The sequence below is a fragment of the Chelonoidis abingdonii genome, chromosome 2 (genome assembly GCF_003597395.2).
Source record: "Chelonoidis abingdonii isolate Lonesome George chromosome 2, CheloAbing_2.0, whole genome shotgun sequence".
Taxonomy (NCBI): Eukaryota; Metazoa; Chordata; order Testudines; family Testudinidae; genus Chelonoidis; species Chelonoidis abingdonii.
Window position 1 is genome coordinate 66,336,359 of NC_133770.1, and position 18,772 is coordinate 66,355,130.

Genomic DNA, 18,772 nt, shown 5'->3' on the forward strand with positions numbered 1-18,772 from the left:
GAGAGGAGAGCGAGAGAAGGGAGTACTTTTGGGGTATCCCTCCTTTCTTTCTGTAGTCCTTTCCCCCCCCTTTGAGAAGCATCTCCAGCTGGGAGCATGGTGACAGGCAGTCTGTGTGGATGGGAACCCCATACTGTTTCTTTGCTAAGATGTAGATATTTTTTGCCCATGCACTGTTTCCTGCCAAAGAAACAACATTTAGCAGGTAATGGCCCATTTACCTTGTTTACACCTGGCTGTAGTGCCAGCTTACCCTTTGTCTCTGAGGCCTTGGCTACACTTGGCGTTACAGCGCTGGTGGTGGCTTTACAGTGGTGTAACTCACTTCCCGTCCACACTGGCAAGGCACATACAGCGCTGTATCTCCCTGGCTGCAGCGCTGCTTGTACTCCACCTCGACCAGAGGAATCAAGAGAACAGCGCTGTTGTTGCAGTGCTGGGGTGCCAGTGTAAACAGTGATTAATCTTACTATGCTGTAACTGACCTCCAGAACCTTCCCATAATGCTTTTAAGTAAAGATAACACTCCTTGTTTTGTTGTGAACTCAGGGCTCCTGGAGCTGCTTATCTTAAAAACAAACACAGCTACTGTTTGCTGTGAATGAGCAGTGGCAGAGTGTCATAGTATCTTTCCCCAATCTGAACCTTAGAGTCCAAAAAATGAGATACTAGCATGAATTCTTCTAAGCTTAATTACCAGCTTAGATCTGATACGCTGCCACAATAAGGATTGATTGCCTGTAACCCTTGTCTCCCCAAAACCTTCCCTGGGGACCCCCAGACCCAGACCCCCTGGATCTTAATACAAGGAAAGTAAGCTCTTTCCCTCCCTGGGTTACCCTGAAGATCACTGGATTCAACTCCTTGAATCTTACACACAGAGGAATTCCCCTCCCCTTTTTTTCCCTTACCCAGAGTCAATACAGATTCAAGCTCGTGAATCTAAAGCAAAGAGGACATTTACCTTTCCCCCCCCCCCTTTCTCCCGGAGAGAGAGACAGATAAACACAGAGAGCAGGTTTTTCCTATCCCCTTTCTCCTTTTTCCCACCAATTCCCTGGTGAGTGCAGACTCCCTTCCTTTGCCTTAACCAGGGGAAAACATAATCAGGTCTTTTACAAGAAAAGTTTTTTTAATGAAAGAAGGAAAGAGTAAGAAATCTCTGTAATTTCAAGATGTAATATTACAGGGTCTTTCAGCTTATAGAAACTGGAGAAAAAGCTTCCTCCAACAGAAATACAATTTAAAATACTTCCAGCAAACTACACATTTGCAAATAAAGAAAAAGAATTAAAAAAAACTATACCACCTTTCTACCTTTGTACTTACAAAATTGGAATAGAAGATTAGAGAGCCTGTAGGTACGTGTGGTCACTCTCAGAAACCAAAGAGAACAGCAGACAGAACAAAAGACACACCCAAGCTTCCCTCCACCCAGATTTGAAAGTATCTTGTCCTCTGATTGGTCCTCTGGTCAGGTGTTGCAGGTCACTGTTTGTTAACCCTTGACAGGTGAAAGAGACATTAACCCTTAGCTATCTGTTTGACACAGGGGGATCCCTTTGGAATGTCCACAGCTAGTGCTTACTTGAAGAGAGAAGCAGCATGGCAGGTGGGCGGGGGAGGAATCTGTTTCGGAGCAGCTGCTTATCTGGTCTGTGAGGGGGAAAAAAACAAAGGCTATTTGCATTTAGTGAATGAGAGAGGAGTGGGGAAAGGGGTCAGAACTTGCAAGGCAGGGAGATGACACAATGTCAGCTCCAAAAATCCACTCTCTGTCTCCCCCATGCTCCCCATCACACTCCACCCCACCCCACTCTTTTGAAAAGCATGTTGCAGCCACTTGAATGCTGGGATAGCTGCCCATAATGCACCACTCCCAACACCGCTGCGAATGTGGCCACGCTGCAGCGCTTTCCCTACACAGCTGTACGAAGACAGCTTTAACTCCCAGCGCTGTACAGCTGCAAGTGTAGTCATATCCTCATGAACCGGTTTGGCTGCTGCCCAGACTTGGAACATGTGTTAGTAACATCATACAGTGGAATCTTGTAATTTTATATTAAACAGGATTGCCCCACACATTTTACCAGGACAATAATGACCAGCATTATTGACCATAATGATGTAAATTGTAAATTTTCAAATGATACCTCGGAAGGCATACCTTGAATAAAGACTTACACTAGTGTGCAAGGGGTGAAGTCACAATAGATTTATGGGGGGAGGGATAGCTCAGTGGTTTGAGCATTCACCTCCTAAACCCAGGGTTATGAGTTCAATCCTTGAGGGGACCAGTTAGGGATCTGGGGCAAAAAAGTCTGTCTGGGGATTGGTCCTGCTTTGAGCAGGGGGTTGGACTAGATGACCTTCTGCGTTCCCTTCCAACCCTGATATTCTGTCTTTAAAAAGTGAAACAAAGAGCAGAAGGGAATTATAGGTCATGCAGCCTAACAGAAAGATACTGGAACAAATAACAATAAGTTTGTGAGCACTTAAATCAATGTTGGCCTATTGTTCTTTATCAAGAACAAATCATGCCAAACCAAACTCATTTTCTTCTTTGATGAGGAAAGCAGTAAATATGATGCATCTTGATTTTAGTAAGGTTTTTGATACAGTCCCACATAACATTGTCATAAGCAAACTAGGGAAATATGGTCAGATATAATTACTATAAGGTGAGTGGACAACTGGTTGGAAGATCATACTCAAAGAGTAGTTATCAGTGGTTCAACTCTCTGGCTGGGTGGATGTATCCAGAGGGGTCCTGAAGAGATCTTTCTTTGGTCTGGTACTATTCAATATTTTCATTAACAATTTGGATAATGGAGTGGAAAGCATTTTAGAGGACAGGATTGGAATTCAAAGTGATCTTGAGAAATTGGAGAATTGGTCTGAAAATCAAGATGAACATGAATAAAAATAAGCGCAAAGTACTACAGTCAGGAAAGAAAACAGAAATGCCCAAGTACAAAAATGGGGAATAACTGGCTAGGCAGTAGTATTGCATAAAGGATCTGGGATTTATAGGGGATCAGAAACTGAATGAGTCTACAATGTGATGCAGTTGCAAAAAAGACAAATATTCTTCTGGGGTCTACTAGCAGAATTGTTGTATGCAAGGCTCTGGAGGTAACTGTTCTGCGAAGCTGGAGTATTGTGGGAAGTTTTGTGTACCCACTTTTAAGGAAGATATGGACAAATTGGAGAGTCCAGAGGAGAGTAACAAAAATGATAAAAGGTTTAGAAAGGTATGACCTATAAGTAAAGGTTAAAAAACTTGGTGTGTTAGGCTTCAGAAAAGAAGAGTGATGATGTACATAAGTCTTTAAATATGTTAAGGGCTGTGATAAAGAGGATAGTAATCAACTGTTCTCCATGTCTACAGAAAGTAATCAGCCTAATCTGCATCAAGGGAAATTTTAATTTAATTATTAGGAAAACTCTTCTAACTACACCTCCACCTCGATATAACTGTCCTCAGGAGCCAAAAAATCTTACCACATTATAGGTGAAACCGCCTTACATCGAACTTGCTTTGATCCTTCGGAGTGCACAGCCCAGGCCGCCAGAGAACTGCTTTACCACGTTCTATCCAAATTTGTGTTATATTGGGTCATGTTATATTGGGGTAGAGGTGTATGAAGACAGTTAAGTGCTGGAATAGGTTACCAAAGGAGATTGTAGAATCCCCATCACTGGAGGTTTTTAAGAAGAGGATATATAGAATCATTGAAATTTAGGGCTGGATGAGATCTTGAGAAGTCACCTCTTCCACATCCCCATGCTGAGGTAGACTAAGTATAGCTAGACCATCCATAATAGAGGTCTATGTCCAAGACTTTTGGCACAACTTGGAAAATGATTAAAACATAGTTTGACCCTGTATGCAATACAAAACCAAATTCTTTTGGAACCAAATCCTCCTTTTTCACCCATTTTTTTGTTGTGTTTGAGGTGGTGAAATAGCAGATTCCACTGTGTTTGTCAAAGTAGCTCCCTTGGCTAATTTGGAGGGAAATATGAGACATTTGATTTTTAAAGTATGAATTAGCTCTGTTAGATGAGAGACTTGCTAAAGAGAATTGAACATGTAGTACAGGGGTTCTCAGACTTTTGTACTGGTGACCCCTTTCACATACGAAGCCTCTGAGTATGACCCCTTTATAAATTAAAAACACTTGTTTATATATTTAACACATGTATAAATGCTGGGGGCAAAGCGGGGTTTGGGGTAGAGGCTGACAGCGTGCAACCTCCTCATGTCATTGTTTTGCTAATAGGCAGACTGACTGGAAGAACTTTTTTTTTTAGGGAGCTTCATGGAAAATGCCTGGACTGGAGTTGGTGAATAAGCAGATGAGTACCAGTTGTGATTTCAGTCAAACCATTGTAATGATGGAAATATCAGATGATAACCTCATGTTCTAATCATCTGATATTTCCATCATTATAATGGTTTGACTGAAATCACAACTGAATAGATGAAGTAAATAGCTAAACAATGAGATGTTTTTTTTATCCTTCACAGTAATTTTTGCTATTTTAAAAATAGCTATTTCCATGGCAGACATTCTGTTTTACAATTATAAGTATAAAAACTCACCATAATTCTTCATGTTATATATGCTTTCTCAGAGACCTAGTGCTTTTGTTCTCAAACTTTATACAGAGCACCTGGTTTGCCAGTTATTGTAGGGCAATATGCTTTATAGTCAACAAATTAAACCGGCAGCAGAAGCAAACCTTAAGAATATTTCTTGCATTTGCTTCAGTTCCTTTTGCAACATATTCTCTCCTTTGTGGCTAATCATAACAAGAAGACTCCTGATACCTTCAGCTTTCAGTGGTTGTGTCTACATTAGCCTTTTCCCCTACATATTTCCCACCATTGCCAACACCAATGCAGCTCCATCATGAGAAGCAGCAGTGAGAGGGCTAGTGTGGAAAAGCCTCCTGCATCGTCTTTACCACTGTCATGCACATGTATCCCTGCATGTCTAGAATGCCCCCATTCCAGACAATATGGTGGTGTAATAACATCACTGGTGCCTTGTTTACACTTATCAGTGGAGCTGCGCCAGTGGAGGGAAATATTTTAATGAAAAGGGTAGTATAGACAAAGGCAAAGAATCATTAAAGTGAATTTATGGTCAGAAGAGAGGCTATGCTGGTACCTGCTTATTAAATAGCTAGAACTTCTCTTGGTATTCCAGGCCCTGTCTGTTTGCTGTTCTGAAAGACATGTTAGCTCTCCGTAGCCATTTCAGATATAGGAAAGTAAGCTGAGGTTGCATTCTTCCTCACTTATAATCAACAATATTCTTAACTAAAGCCTTATCTACACAGGAAGGTTATACTGGTCTAAGGTAAGGTGTGGATTTATACCTCTATAGTTATACTGGTAGTTCCCTACGGGGAATAAGAGTGACTTTTTCTGGGTCAGCTTCTGCCACTTTGGAAGTGGTTTAAGCAATACCAGAAAAAGCCACTTTTATGCTGGCATTAGGGAGTTATGCCAATGTAACTATATCAGTATAGTTGTACCGGTATAGTTTTGCCACATAATTTCCCTGTGTAGATGAGTCCTAAGTTCTAATTGCAGAGTGTGTACTGCTGGCCCTGGTGTGTGAGCCAGAAAACACCAGGCATGACTGTTGGATCCCAGGTGAAGGTTACAGGACTGGCAGTTAGGGGGGAAATGTTTTGCTTGTTAACTTAGCTATTTGTTATAAAGTTACTCGAGAGAATAAATGAGAACCTCATGATACCTTTTTCCCAGTGTCTTTCTGTTCTGTCTGTAAAGTTCCTAACACTTTGGGGCCTCTCATCCCTGAGTATGGCTTCCAAGTGCTACTGCAGCACAAATAATGATACTTTTAAGAGTATAACAGCACCATAAGCATATATTCTGTGAAACATTTGTGCCTTAATAATCACAAGGCAGCCTCAATTTATAGCATCAATGTTTTTTGTTGAAGACTGGCCACTTTTAAGTCTGTTGTTGAGTGTCCAGGGAGACTGACGTGCTCTTCTATTGGTTTTTGAATGTTACAGTTCTTGATGTCTGATTTGTGTCCATTTATTCTTTTGCGCAGAGACTGTCCAGTTTAGCCAACGTACATGGCAGAGGGGCATTGCTGGCACATGATGGCATAGATCACATTTAAAAGTGGCCATTCTTCAACAAAAAAAAACTTCAGAAACAGACTTTAATGAGAAACTGCAGAACTGGAATTAATTTGCAAACTTTACACCATCAAATTAGGCCTAAATAAAGACTGGGAGTGGCTGGGTCACTACAAAAAGTAATTTTTCCCCTCTGTTGATATCCACCCCTTCTTGTCAACTGTTGGGAACGGGCCACACCCACCCTGCTTGAATTGGCCTCGTTAGCATTGACCCCCCCACTTGCTAAGGCTACTCCCATCTTTTCATGTGCTGTATATTTATACCTCTCTATTGTATTTTTCACTCACTTCATCTGATGAAGTGGGTTATAGCCTACAAACGCTTATGCTCAAATAAATGTATTAGCCTCTAAGGTGCCACAAAGACTCCTTGTTGTTCTTGCTGATACAGACTAACACAGCTGGCACTCTGAAACCTTTAATTCGACTGGTCTACATAAAGCAGTACACCTTTCTAGTGTGGACGGGGCCTAAGAGTTGAAAGGAGTTGGGGCATTCTAAGCATTCAGTTCCTGGCTCTGCCGAGCACTGCAACAACAGCGGTGGTTGCTCACCACTTCTTGGAGCCAAGTCACTAATATTGAAAATTCCATAGATCTTGGGAAATGCTGTACATTTTCTTTTCTTCCCATTAGTTAATATTTGTCTTGCTGCCTTCTTTCCTTTTAGCCTTGGTATTTTTTGTGGGTTACAAAAACAAAACAAAAACAAAAACCCTGCTACATGTTGTTAGCTTGAGATTGTGAAGTTCATTCACAGTGTTCAATAAAATGATATAATTAGCTGAGCTTTGAGTTAGTTCCTTGCTACGCTTCCTCATTGGAAAACGGTACAGCTTACGATGAACCCAGCAGCTACTAATGTACGTAATCACCACAGAACCCAGTTCGTGTTTTGTTAGTTGTACAAATAGAATGTGAAAGATGTCTAGCTGGTATATTACTGCCCTACCATGGGATCATAGAGGTTAGGGCTGAATCAGACCTTGGGCATAAAATGATTGGGGTGTTGGTTTGGGGGTATTTGGAGGTATTTACTCTAAATGGTCAATACTTTGGAATAGCCAATTTTTGAAAGCAGAATTTTACTTAACACGGCTCTTTTGATCTGTTGCAAAGGGTGAGGGAATTTAAAGTTTATTGGAAAATAATATAATTTGGGGAACCTATGTATAAGGAGGTATTATGGGCAGATGATATGAAGAATGGTGAAGGGAAAGGGATCAAGGTCAGATTGCAAGAAGACTTCAACCCTGTTTGCCTCATGGGGTGGAAGCTTTTAGTGGAAGGTAAGAACAGTGACCTCGTTCCTTGTGGAGACGCCTTCTTTCAGCTGGCTGAAGCTATGTATTTGTGGGGTGGGGAAAGAAAGGGAACAGCGTGTAGGAGAAGAATAAGAGTACATAGCACTAAGATGGAGCAGGGAGAGAGCATGAGGAGCAGAGGAAAAACTCAAACAAGAGAAGACAAAACAAGATTAAGAAACTGAAAATCTAGCAGGAGAAGAGCAAAATGTAGGCACGGGGAGCAAGATATACAGACAGTAAAATAGGATTAGACTGGGAGATTTAAAATGCAGTATAGACATCCAAGACTGGGACTTGAACTTTTCTCTTTCCCTGGTTTTTACTTGGTATGTCGAGTTATTCTGTTTTGGAGAGGGAGTGCTCATTCCCATCCAACTCTCCCATTGCCAGTTCCAGCAGCATGTTTTCTTTTTCCCCCCCATTTTAAACCTGTGGTTACTGTAGAGGTGATAGTTCTGCAAACTAAGAGCCAGGTCCTCAGCTGGTTGAAATCATCATCATAGCTCTGACTTCAGTGGAGCTACGTCCGTTTACATTGTTGAGAATCTGGTCCTAAAGGTCTCAGATGGCTCTGCACTGTGCCGTTGACTCCTATGTAAAATGCCACCAAATCAGAATTGTGGTGTTTTACATCCAGTTGGCCCTAGCGTTTAAAAGCTATACAGGATGCAGGGCAATGGAGAATCGGGTCCTGAATGTTTCTCTGGTGCTGAAAGAGGAAATGGAATCACCATGAAAACAGTTGTTCCATGTGATGAATTATTTAATCCAGACCACAAATGCCTCTTTTCACACATGATGAACAAATGCGTTTTCAGTCTGAATACACCCTTTCCTCTCTCAGATGTCACAATTCTCAAGCATCCACTTGTTTAGTTAGCAGTTTACTGGTGGGAGTATATGGGTTGTGTGAGTTGGAGGCAGAGGGGAATTCAGTTGAAGAACGAAGCAGTCTTTTCCGGTATCTGCAGGTTGGGGGTAGAAGTATTCTTGGGAGCTCTCTGTCAGTACTTTTTGGTTTCTGAAAAGAAAAGTGTAAATTATTCTATAAATAACACTGAGTTCAGAATTCTGGGCCAGACCCTCAGCAGGTGCCAATCAGTGTGGCTCTCTATTGAAGTAAAAATCACATCAGCTGCCAGTCTAACCATCTCTATGCAAAATGCATTTTTTCTAAATAGATCATTGCATTTTTAACACCAGCTCCTTCTAAAATAAGTTTGTGAGTAACTCTGCCCCTCTTTCCAGGATTGTTTCACTTACCCACAGAGCTGACAGAGTTCTCCCCTTTCTGTTTTTCCCCTGCTGCCCCAAAAGTATAAAGTGATTTTTCTTTTCTTTGTTTCTTTATGTAATTTAGAGCATTTCTAAAGTGTATTATCTCCAGACATGCAGGCATATGACAGACAAGTCTCCAAGATGGACAAATGACTATAACACAGTATTTTCTCTAATTTTACTAAATTGATAGGAAAAAATGATGTAGTTAAATCAGTGCAACCCTTTAGGTGTTTATATCTATATTAGTTTTTGTGCCAAAAAAAGCTATACTAACACCTTTATACCAGTATAACTGGCCACACTGGAGACTAAATCATTGCAAAAACTGTGTGTAAACAAGGTCTTCGAGCATCCTGTCCAGTTTTTCCTATTTATTTTTGGCAGTTCTCTGGGGGAAATGATTTGGTTCAGTAACTATCCTCCAAAAGTTGAACTGGTTATTAAATTACCGTACAAATACATTAGTTAGATGCTGCCAAATATTTGTATTTTAAAGGATGCTTTACTATTTACTACTTATGAATTTAAGGCTTGCTACGCCACTTTCCTTAAAATGATGTAGGATCTTCCAGAGATGTTAGGTGAAAGTGTCTGCATTTCTTCAATCTCATACAGCTGTTATTAGCAGTACTTATTTATAGTGTAGTATTGTCCAAAGGCCTCAGTCCTGACTGGGACTCCATTCTGCTGGGCACTGGATAAATACTGGGCCACATCATGGTCCATTCCACAAGCCAGCCCAGGGAGTTGGGGGGGCATGTGTCCCTTATTCCCTTGGGCCATGCACTGTACCACTGCTTCCTGTGTGTAGGGAGAAGTGGGCTCTGAAGAGCCACTACATTCAGGTAGGTGGGAAAGAGCCTTGACTCGGCTCCCCTTCAGTGTCCCCAATTATGTAGTTTCACTGGTGCATCAAGGAGCATATGCTGTGACAAGTCTAGGCCTCCCTCCACAGAGCAGCTAGGAGAGAGATTGTGACTTTGCAAGGCAAAATCTTTCCACTTGTGTTGCTCCTGGAGCAGCCTGTGATGTGCTTCCCCCTACTCGGGTGTGGATCACAAAGAGATGATCTAGACCATAGGGAAAAGACAATTCTTGCCTCCTTTAGGCTGGTGTTAAGCATTTATATATCTTAATTTCAGAGATTTTGATTGTTAAAATGTTGTTTTTTTTAAGAAAATGTACAGAGTGGTGAGAAAACATAGATTCAGCAGCATGCTAATAAAATGTAATAGTCATTCTGTACCATAGAGTATTTTTTGTAAAGCGTCTTATTTAATTCAGTGATTGGCATTTGAAAAAAATTGCTGCACAGCTATTTTTAGTCTGATTTAAAAGTTAGATAATTAGTTTGTCGCCACTCAGATCGCCGATTCCCCTGAATGTGGTGCGTTTGACAGTTTAAAAATCTACAATATTATTTAATTTGAAAAATTCCCGTTTTAGCTAGCTGTGTGGCAAGGAGTTTCCCGGACATATACTGTAGTTCAGATGATTCATTGCTTTTTGCTTCTCCTTTTAAAGGATTGCAACATTGCATAAGCAGCAGTTCAGATTTTAGTCTGAACACACAAAAGCAAAACAATCAAAGAATCTTTCAAGCTGCGTTCTTATTCTAAAACTAATTGCTTGATTTATTATGCCCTTACAGGAATTTGTAACTGTCCTGGTACGGGACCCTAGGACACAGAAGGAAGACTCTTGGCATTCACACATAGACTATGAAATATTCATTCATGTAAGTATAAAAATAAGTGCAAAGTATTTTTACTATGTTATGTAGCACATCTGTTCAAGGCTGTGATCGTTTCAGAAATATTAATGATTTAAGCCTTATAGCACCTGGAACATCAGCAAGTGGTATGCTCCTTCTACAGATGGATCATGATACACACTGGCTCACATTTGTGTGCTCTAGGATGTTTTGTCCTCTGACAGATACTGTTCATGGTTCAAATTCTTAACAAGATGACCAATGTGCAGTGACCATGCAAAGTCTTCATTTTATCATACTAAGAAAAAACATTGGATTTCAAACATCTGCGTTTATACAACTTTCTTTTCAATGAATAATCCAGTTACTTACATCATAATCAAAATTCCTGAATCTGTTTTATCTACCAAGCTATTTGAACATTTGCACAGTTATGACAATCAATGTGTCTAGACATTTATATTGTGACCAGCTCTGTGGTATCTGGGTACTTTTAAGTTTTTCGTAATGCTTATCATTTTAATGTACTGCATTCTAATAAGGATACATTGTGATTCTGTCATATCTTAAATCTGCCATACATTTCATTCAATTAAATATTGCTGATTATTCTTGCATTACCATACTTTGTTGGATGAAACATTGAAGGGATTATAATAATTTCCTTAATCTAGATCCTAAAATTGGAAAATATGACACATGAAAAATATCTTCCAATCCCTCATGGCGGCAGGATTATTGGGTTCCGCCTATTACTGTTTTGAGTGTAAAGTGTCCCCTACAATATTGGCTGCCAGACAAACCTAGATCACTTTGGTAGAAAAGTGAAATTTCATCCTTTGTCACACATTGATGCTGTACTTTGAGGCAGCCCATTGTTGGAAAATTGACGGGAAACTCGTAATGTGGACAATGTGAATGCATAAGAGGATAATTTGGATGTCTCAGAGGTTCAGTTTCTGCTATTCCAAGCACTCAAACTGCAGTACACCATACCTCGTCCAGCTGCCTGTCGTTACCTGGAGCTTAAGCACCTCTTGAAGGACCTATTTAGTCCTGTTATGCTGGAAGCACCAGAGACTCCAGTATTGTTGCCGATCTGGAGAGCACTCCATAGGTTCACCTGACCAGTTATAGCTTGTTACGACTTCGTGGTCCAAAAACTCCTCCTTAATTTAGATTGCTAGTGACAAGCATTGAACAGTAATTTGTATATATTCTTAAAACCTAGCCAATGGAGAAATGCCATGCAAAGCATTAAAAACTGAATGGTTCTACGATTAAGGCTGATTTTAATAGAAAATTTATATTTCATTCACACTGGTCACTGACAGGTTACAGTGCCTGAGCCTTGCCAAAAGAAACTGCTGTTGGAGATGTGGGTCTCCCAGAGCTCAGATGTTTTGGGACTGGCCCAGGATACAATCCTTTTGGCTAGAAGTGGGCAGGAGGATTAATATGATAATGGATACCTCTTTAAAAAATTACTTCCCAGAACTGTGTTTTGGGATATATCACATCATCTTGGAAACTCTCCAACTCACGGAGAACTTGTTCTCTAGAGCAGTGCTGGTAGCCAAATGACTCATACTGCTTAGGTGGCAGAGCAGACTGCCTTCAGGGCTAGAAGCTTGGTTCAGCAACTGGGCTGACCTGGCAGCTAAAGAGCAGGTAACATTTCTGAGAAGAAAGACCTCAAACAGAGTTGGTCTGACTTTTTAGAAGTCTTTGATTAAGTCCTAGCAGATGGAAACTGAGGTCATGCTCTCCTCTCCTTTCTTTTCCTTCCCTCTTTTCTTATTTTTTGGGAGGAAAATATAAATTGAAAAAATCTGGCATAATTACTCAAATATTGAGGTGAGAGTTTGAGAGCATAAAGTCATATGATTGCTAAATAAAGCCAAAAGGCTATCAGCAGTTGTTATGTGTGTGGGAGGAAAGCATTAATCATACTAGGGCAAACAGTCAAGTTACTGGTAACTAAGGGTCCAGTCACTGCAACTGCTTTGCCCTGTGTAGCAAGTATTCATGCTAGTCATATTGGTAGACCCCTGCGCAGATGCACAAATATGTATTCACATCTGATCCGCAAAAATTATCTGCGGATGCGGATATTTGCAGAGCTCTACACCGGGGGCTGGAGCCTTGTTGGGGAGAGATCCTTTGGAAGCTGTGGGGAGCCGTGACAGACCCTCCACCTGTCTGGGGAGGGGTGGGGTGGGCAGTGTTCCCTCAAACTTTTCCCACCCATGTGCAGAATGAATTTTGTTATGTACAGCAATATGGAGGTAATGTGTGACACATCACCCTCATATTGGTGCACATAACAAAATTCTTGTGGTGGGGATGGGGCTGAGGGGTTCAGAGTGTGGGAGAAGGCTCAGAGCTGGGGCAGAGGGTTGGGATGCAGGGATGTGAGGGTTCCAGCTGGGGGTACGCACTCTGAGGTGGGGCTGGGGCTGATGGATTTGGGGTGCAGGAGGGTGCTCTGGGGCTATGGCGGGGAGAGAGGACTCCCCATAGCGCTCTCTCTCCCCACAGCAGCACCTGGGCTGGGGAGGAAGAGGTGCCTCTCCCCACCACAGCAGCTCCAGGGCTAGGGCTGCAGGATAGGCGCTACTTCCCCAGCAGGTCCAGGCTGGGGCTGGGTCCGGGCCGGCCGTGGCCGAGTTGTGGCCAGGGGAAGGGCACCCCCACCACGGCCATGGTAGGTCCCCAGGCGGGTTTCCCGAGTGCTTGTGCAGTGCAAAGAAGGCTGCTGCGTGGCTGCACTACAGGGAACTTAGCCAGGAGGCCCGAGCAGTCCCCCACCCAGGGCATGTGGACGGACCCAGGGTCCCCACAGCTGCCAGTGCAGCTGTCCCCGACCGGGCTCCAGCCAGGGAGGGGGCAGCTCAGAGCTGCGGCCCAGCCACAATAACAGCTGGGGAGCTGTGGTGGACCCTCCACCGGCCTTGGCTGTGGGGCCCGAGCAGCCCCCAACCCCTGTTCCTGCCCCCTAGGCCCTCCTCCCAAGGCAGATGGAGGATCCACGCTGCGGTTCCTCACAGCTGCCTGCCCACTCTTACTGTCCGAGCCCTGCATGAATATAAAATTTGTGTCTGCATCCGCGCTGGTATCCACAGAAATGGTCCACGGATATAAAGTGGATACCCATGGATTTGCAGGGCTCTACCTATTGATTTAACTGGCACTATGCACTGGAAGAAGCATAATGCAGGAGTAAGTGTTTGCAGCGTAATGACCAGAGCTAGTTTTAAAAAAAAGTTAGGTTTTTTTAATGCAAAAATTGGAATTTTCTGTTGGAAATCATTTTCTAACAAACTTTTTCACCTGCTGTGATTGACGTCTTTGTTCTGGTCATTCTTTGCTTTCAAAACAAAGTGAAGAAAAATATGTTCCCTGAGAAGTTAGAAACTGATCCCTATCCGGTTCAAGATACAGCTGTTTACATAGCTCTTACACTGAACTGAAGTCAGTCCTTTAGTTTTCAGGGACAGAATTCTCAATCAACTTTTTTAGTATCAAATATCTATGCTGTTTTCTTAAGTCTAAAGGATTTACAAGTAAAGTGAGTCTCATTTCCTAACAGACAAATAGCATGTGCTTTACAAGGAAAACATCTTGTGTTAGACGACGCTTTCGAGAATTTGTATGGCTGCGACAGAGACTTCAGAAGAATGCTGTGCTACTGTGAGTGACTTTTTTTTTTTTTTTTAAATCGTATCTTCTTCCATCAAACACAAGTTTAATACTCTGCAGATGACACACACTGCTAGTGTTTTTATCTGTTCTGCAGGGCTGCCCAGAAGGGGGGGCAAGTGGGGCAATTTGCTCCAGGCCCCGGGCTCTGCAGGGGCCCCCAAGAGAACGACTGAGGCTCCCACCTCCGCCCCTCTCCTGGAGCCTCAGCGCAACAAGCAGCGTTCCCGCACGGCGCTGCAGCATCCATCCGGCGTGCCTCCTGAGCTCCGCCCCGCTCAGAGCCGCGTGGTCAGGGGGCAGGGCTGCGAGCTCCGGGCTGAGCGGAAGGAGCTCAGGAGGCGCGCTGCAGCTGTTCAGGGGCGCGCTGAGCTCTGGGTGAGCCGGGGGCAGGGAGTCTTGGGGTCAGTCAGGGAGGGGGCAGAGGTTGGGAGGGCGGTCAGGGGACAGAGAACGGGGGGGTTGGATTGTGGGCATTCGGGGGTTTGTCAGGACTCAGTGGGGGGTGGATAGGGGTCGGGGCAGTCAAGGGGACAGGGAGCAGGGGTGGGATCCCGGGGTGGTGATTGGGTGGGGTTTCTGGGGACAGTGAAGGGACAAGGAGCAGGATGGGTCAGGGATTTGAGGAGGGCAGTCGGGGGGGCAGACGTGGGTGGGGGTCAGAATAGGGGGCAGGGCCAGGCTGTTGGAGGTACAGCCTTCCCTGCCCTAAAGCTCATTCAGCAGTTTGAGGCTTGCAGAAGAGCCAAGCTGTTAGGTTTTCCGTTAGGGCTACCATCCCTTTCACTTCTCAAATGCCAAATTATAGTTAATATTTAATTTCAGTGCCATAGGGAGATTCCATGTCAGGGGAGGGTAGCTCCATTTAAATTAGCCACTGGAGGAAGGATCACATGAGAAGAGCAATATCCTTCCCAACCCTACAATGGAGACCCCCCTCCCTCCCCCGCATTCCCTGAGGCTTCAGAGGGGTTAATTCAGTGGTTCACAACCTTTTGTCCTGGTGACCGCTTTCACATAGCAAACATCTGAGTGCGACCCTCTCCCTTATAAATTGAAAACACTTTTTTATATATTTAACACTGTTATAAATGCTGGAGGCAAAGCGGGGTTTGAGGTGGAGTTTGAAGCTCGCGACCCCAGTAATAACCTCATGACCCCCTGAGGGGTCCCAACCTCCAGTTTGAGAACCCCTGGGTTAATTTAATTTTAGCACCATTGCATTCGGGGTTTGTCAGGACTCAGTGGGGGGTGGATAGGGGTCGGGGCAGTCAAGGGGACAGGGAGCAGGGGTGGGATCCCGGGGTGGTGATTGGGTGGGGTTTCTGGGGACAGTGAAGGGACAAGGAGCAGGATGGGTCAGGGATCTGAGGAGGGCAGTCGGGGGGGCAGGACGTGGGTGGGGGTCAGAATAGGGGGCAGGGCCAGGCTGTTGGAGGTACAGCCTTCCCTGCCCAAAGCTCATTCAGCAGTTTGAGGCTTGCAGAAGAGCCAAGCTGTTAGGTTTTCCGTTAGGGCTACCATCCTTTCACTTCTCAAATGCCAAATTATAGTTAATATTTAATTTCAGTGCCATAGGGAGATTCCATGTCAGGGGAGGGTAGCTCCATTTAAAATTAGCCACTGGAGGAAGGATCACATGAGAAGAGCAATATCCTTCCCAACCCTACCAATGGAGACCCCCCTCCCTCCCCCGCATTCCCTGAGGCTTCAGAGGGGTTAATTCAGTGGTTCAAACTTTTGTCCTGGTGACCGCTTTCACATAGCAAACATCTGAGTGCGACCCTCTCCCTTATAAATTGAAAACACTTTTTTATATATTTAACACTGTTATAAATGCTGGAGGCAAAGCGGGTTTGAGGGGAGGTTGACAGCTCGCGACCCCCAGTAATAACCTCATGACCCCCTGAGGGGTCCCAACCTCCAGTTTGAGAACCCTGGGTTAATTTAATTTTAGCACCATGTAAAAAAAAACCACAACAAATTTTGATGGAAAGCAGACATTGTCCATGATTTTTTTCTGCTTTTTAAAAACGCCTAGTTTTCGATCCAAAAAAAGTTTTGATGGAAAATATTTGTCCAACCCTTTCAATGAGCTTTAGTGCCTTTTGGTGCTAGCTGATGCTGAGAACCAGTGATACCTTGTAAAGAAGTTTTCTCAAAACTGGGTTTGTGCTGAGATGTGGAAGGTTTATTTTTCCCAGGTCTGCGCGTGGAGGGGAGCAAGTGGGGCAATTTGCCCTGGCTCCACATGGGCCCCCACGAGAATATAATGCAATTTTTTTTATGGAAGGGGCCCCTGCAATTGCTTTGCCTCAGGCCCCCTGAATCCTGTGGGCGGCCCTGCTGTTCTGAACTATTACTAGAGAATCATGTAAGTTAGAGTTGGGCAAGACTTCAGCCCATATACTCTCTACCCTACCAGTGCAAGGTTGTTTTTAACAATATATCTTCTAACGGTTTGCTGGTACTTCTACACAGTAATAAAAAACTCGCGGCTGACCTGGCCTCCAGGACTGAAAAATTGTTGTGATGGTCCCAGAGCTTGGGTTCTAGCCTGAGCCTGAATGTCTACACAGCAGTTTTTCAGCCAAGAGCCCAAGCCCAAGTCAGCTGACAGATTTTTTTTTTTTTTTTTTTTAATCACTGTGTAGACTAATTCCAGGCCAGGCAGGAGTACAACATCTCAAGCAATGGGGTTTCCACTATTACCTTTTGGTAACTATTCCCCAACTAGTAAGGCTTAACACATTTAATCTTATATTTTGTTTCATACAAGTTTGGACAGCTAGTTCTTTTGATAAACCATTTAAGATGACAAAAAATGTAAATTACACTGTTCTACATTTTCCTGACCCAACTGTTAATCCTTGGAGTCTAGGTGTCTACATACCAGGGGTCTCATGTGGTCCTTATCACTGTGGTATCTGAGCACCTCCCAAAATGATAAAATGTGTGCACAAAGATAGGTTTATCTCTCTCTCCCCCACTCCAGTCAACAGAGACTGGCTTTGCTTTATATTTGTCCAAGATATTTTTTCCTTTGGCCTGATGTTGTAATTTGTCCTCCTAAAATTAGATCACTTGCAAAAACTATTTTTTCTCAGCCACTTATTTTTGGTTTTAACTCTGTATTTTATTTTTTAAAGCCAATTACCTGAACTTCCATCTAAAACTCCCTTTTTTAATATGAATAATCCCCATCACGTGGACCATCGTCGACAGGGCCTACAAGAATTTCTTGAGAAGTAAGTACTGCATCTTAGTGAGTGTTTTATTGTTAATAACGTCACTAATTTGCTGCATTAGACAGTCCATCTCTTGTACGGGAGAGCCATCTTGTGGCCAGCATTATATATTGCTCTTTTAGATTTGCTCTGTCTCTCATTGACACACTTTTGTATATACCACTTCGGCTGAACTGTTGGAACAGAAATTTCAGCTGAAGTTCTGCACATTTCAGTGTATTAATTAAAAATTGTCATTTTTGTAAAGCATCAGTGTTTAAATTATTTTATTGCCTTATTTTGGTTAAAAGTGCTCTTCTGGTGAAATCTGTTAGCTAGCTCGTTCTGGAAAGATATGTTTAAACAAAGAAACAGATTTACAGTGGTGAGGAAACCAGTGTTAACACCTCTCTAGCAAACTCTGCTTAAACACAGTGGGCTTGGGGCTGTAATAAGGAATCATTAGTCTCTCTTATACTACAGCTGGTTCGGTGAGCTGGGGTTAACATTTTTATGTTTGGGTCCCCTAGTTTAGATAAGGCAATCTCACAGTTGGCACCATTTTTACCACTTTGCCAAATAAGTTTTATTCTAGCAGGCATAACTGAAATAGTACCAATGCTCCTTCATCTGGACTGGTGATAACAGCGGTGGAATTTTATTTTGGTAAATTTCCCCAGTGTAGCCTTCTTGCAGTGGACACTGTGTGTGAAAACATTGTTTAAAGGGATGGACCCAAATAATTTTTAAAATAGTCTCCTAGGCTAGGCTTCAACCTGAGCTATGAAAAGGTTTTAAGAACAGTTTAAATATGGTTATTTAGCTCAACGCTCTGGCTGTTTAATAATACTTAGCTCTTACACACACTTTTTTTTCTTCTGGGTAGATCTCAAAGCGCTTAACAAAGGAGGTCAGTATCATTATCTGTATTTTACAGATGGGGAAACTGAGGCACAGATGTGTTCAAAGTCATCCAGCAGCTAGCTGCAGAGCTGGGAGAAGAACCCTGGTCCCTTGAGTCTGAGTCTAGTGTTCTAGCCACTAGACCAGGGGTGGGCAAACTTTTTGGCCTGAGGGCCACATCGGAGAGTAGAAATTGAATGGCAGGCCATTCATGCTCACAAAATTGGGGTGAGGGTGAGGGCTCTGGTTGGGGGTGTGGGCTCTGGGGTGGGTCTGGGGATGAGGAGTTTGGGGTGTAGCAGAGTGTTCTGGGCTGGGACTGAGGGGTTCGGAGGGTGGGAGGAAAATCAGGGCTGGGGCAGGGGTGTAGGAAGGGGTGCAGGTTCCGGCTGGGGGTGCGGGTTCTGGGGTGGGGCTGGGGATGAGACGTTTGGGGTGCGAAGGG

The 18,772-nt window shown here is 43.4% G+C and overlaps 1 protein-coding gene across 2 annotated transcripts in view; it reads left to right on the plus strand.

The window, feature by feature from the left end:
- The window catches only part of SNX10 (sorting nexin 10), a 62,057-nt gene that overhangs the window by 30,836 nt on the left and 12,449 nt on the right, over positions 1–18,772 (plus strand). For both annotated transcript variants that reach the window (XM_032773817.2, XM_032773818.2), the window contains exons 3-5: positions 10,433–10,519; positions 14,088–14,188; positions 17,347–17,445. In XM_032773817.2, the coding sequence (XP_032629708.1) occupies positions 10,433–10,519; positions 14,088–14,188; positions 17,347–17,445 (287 nt within the window). The remainder of the gene's footprint in view (positions 1–10,432; positions 10,520–14,087; positions 14,189–17,346; positions 17,446–18,772) is intronic.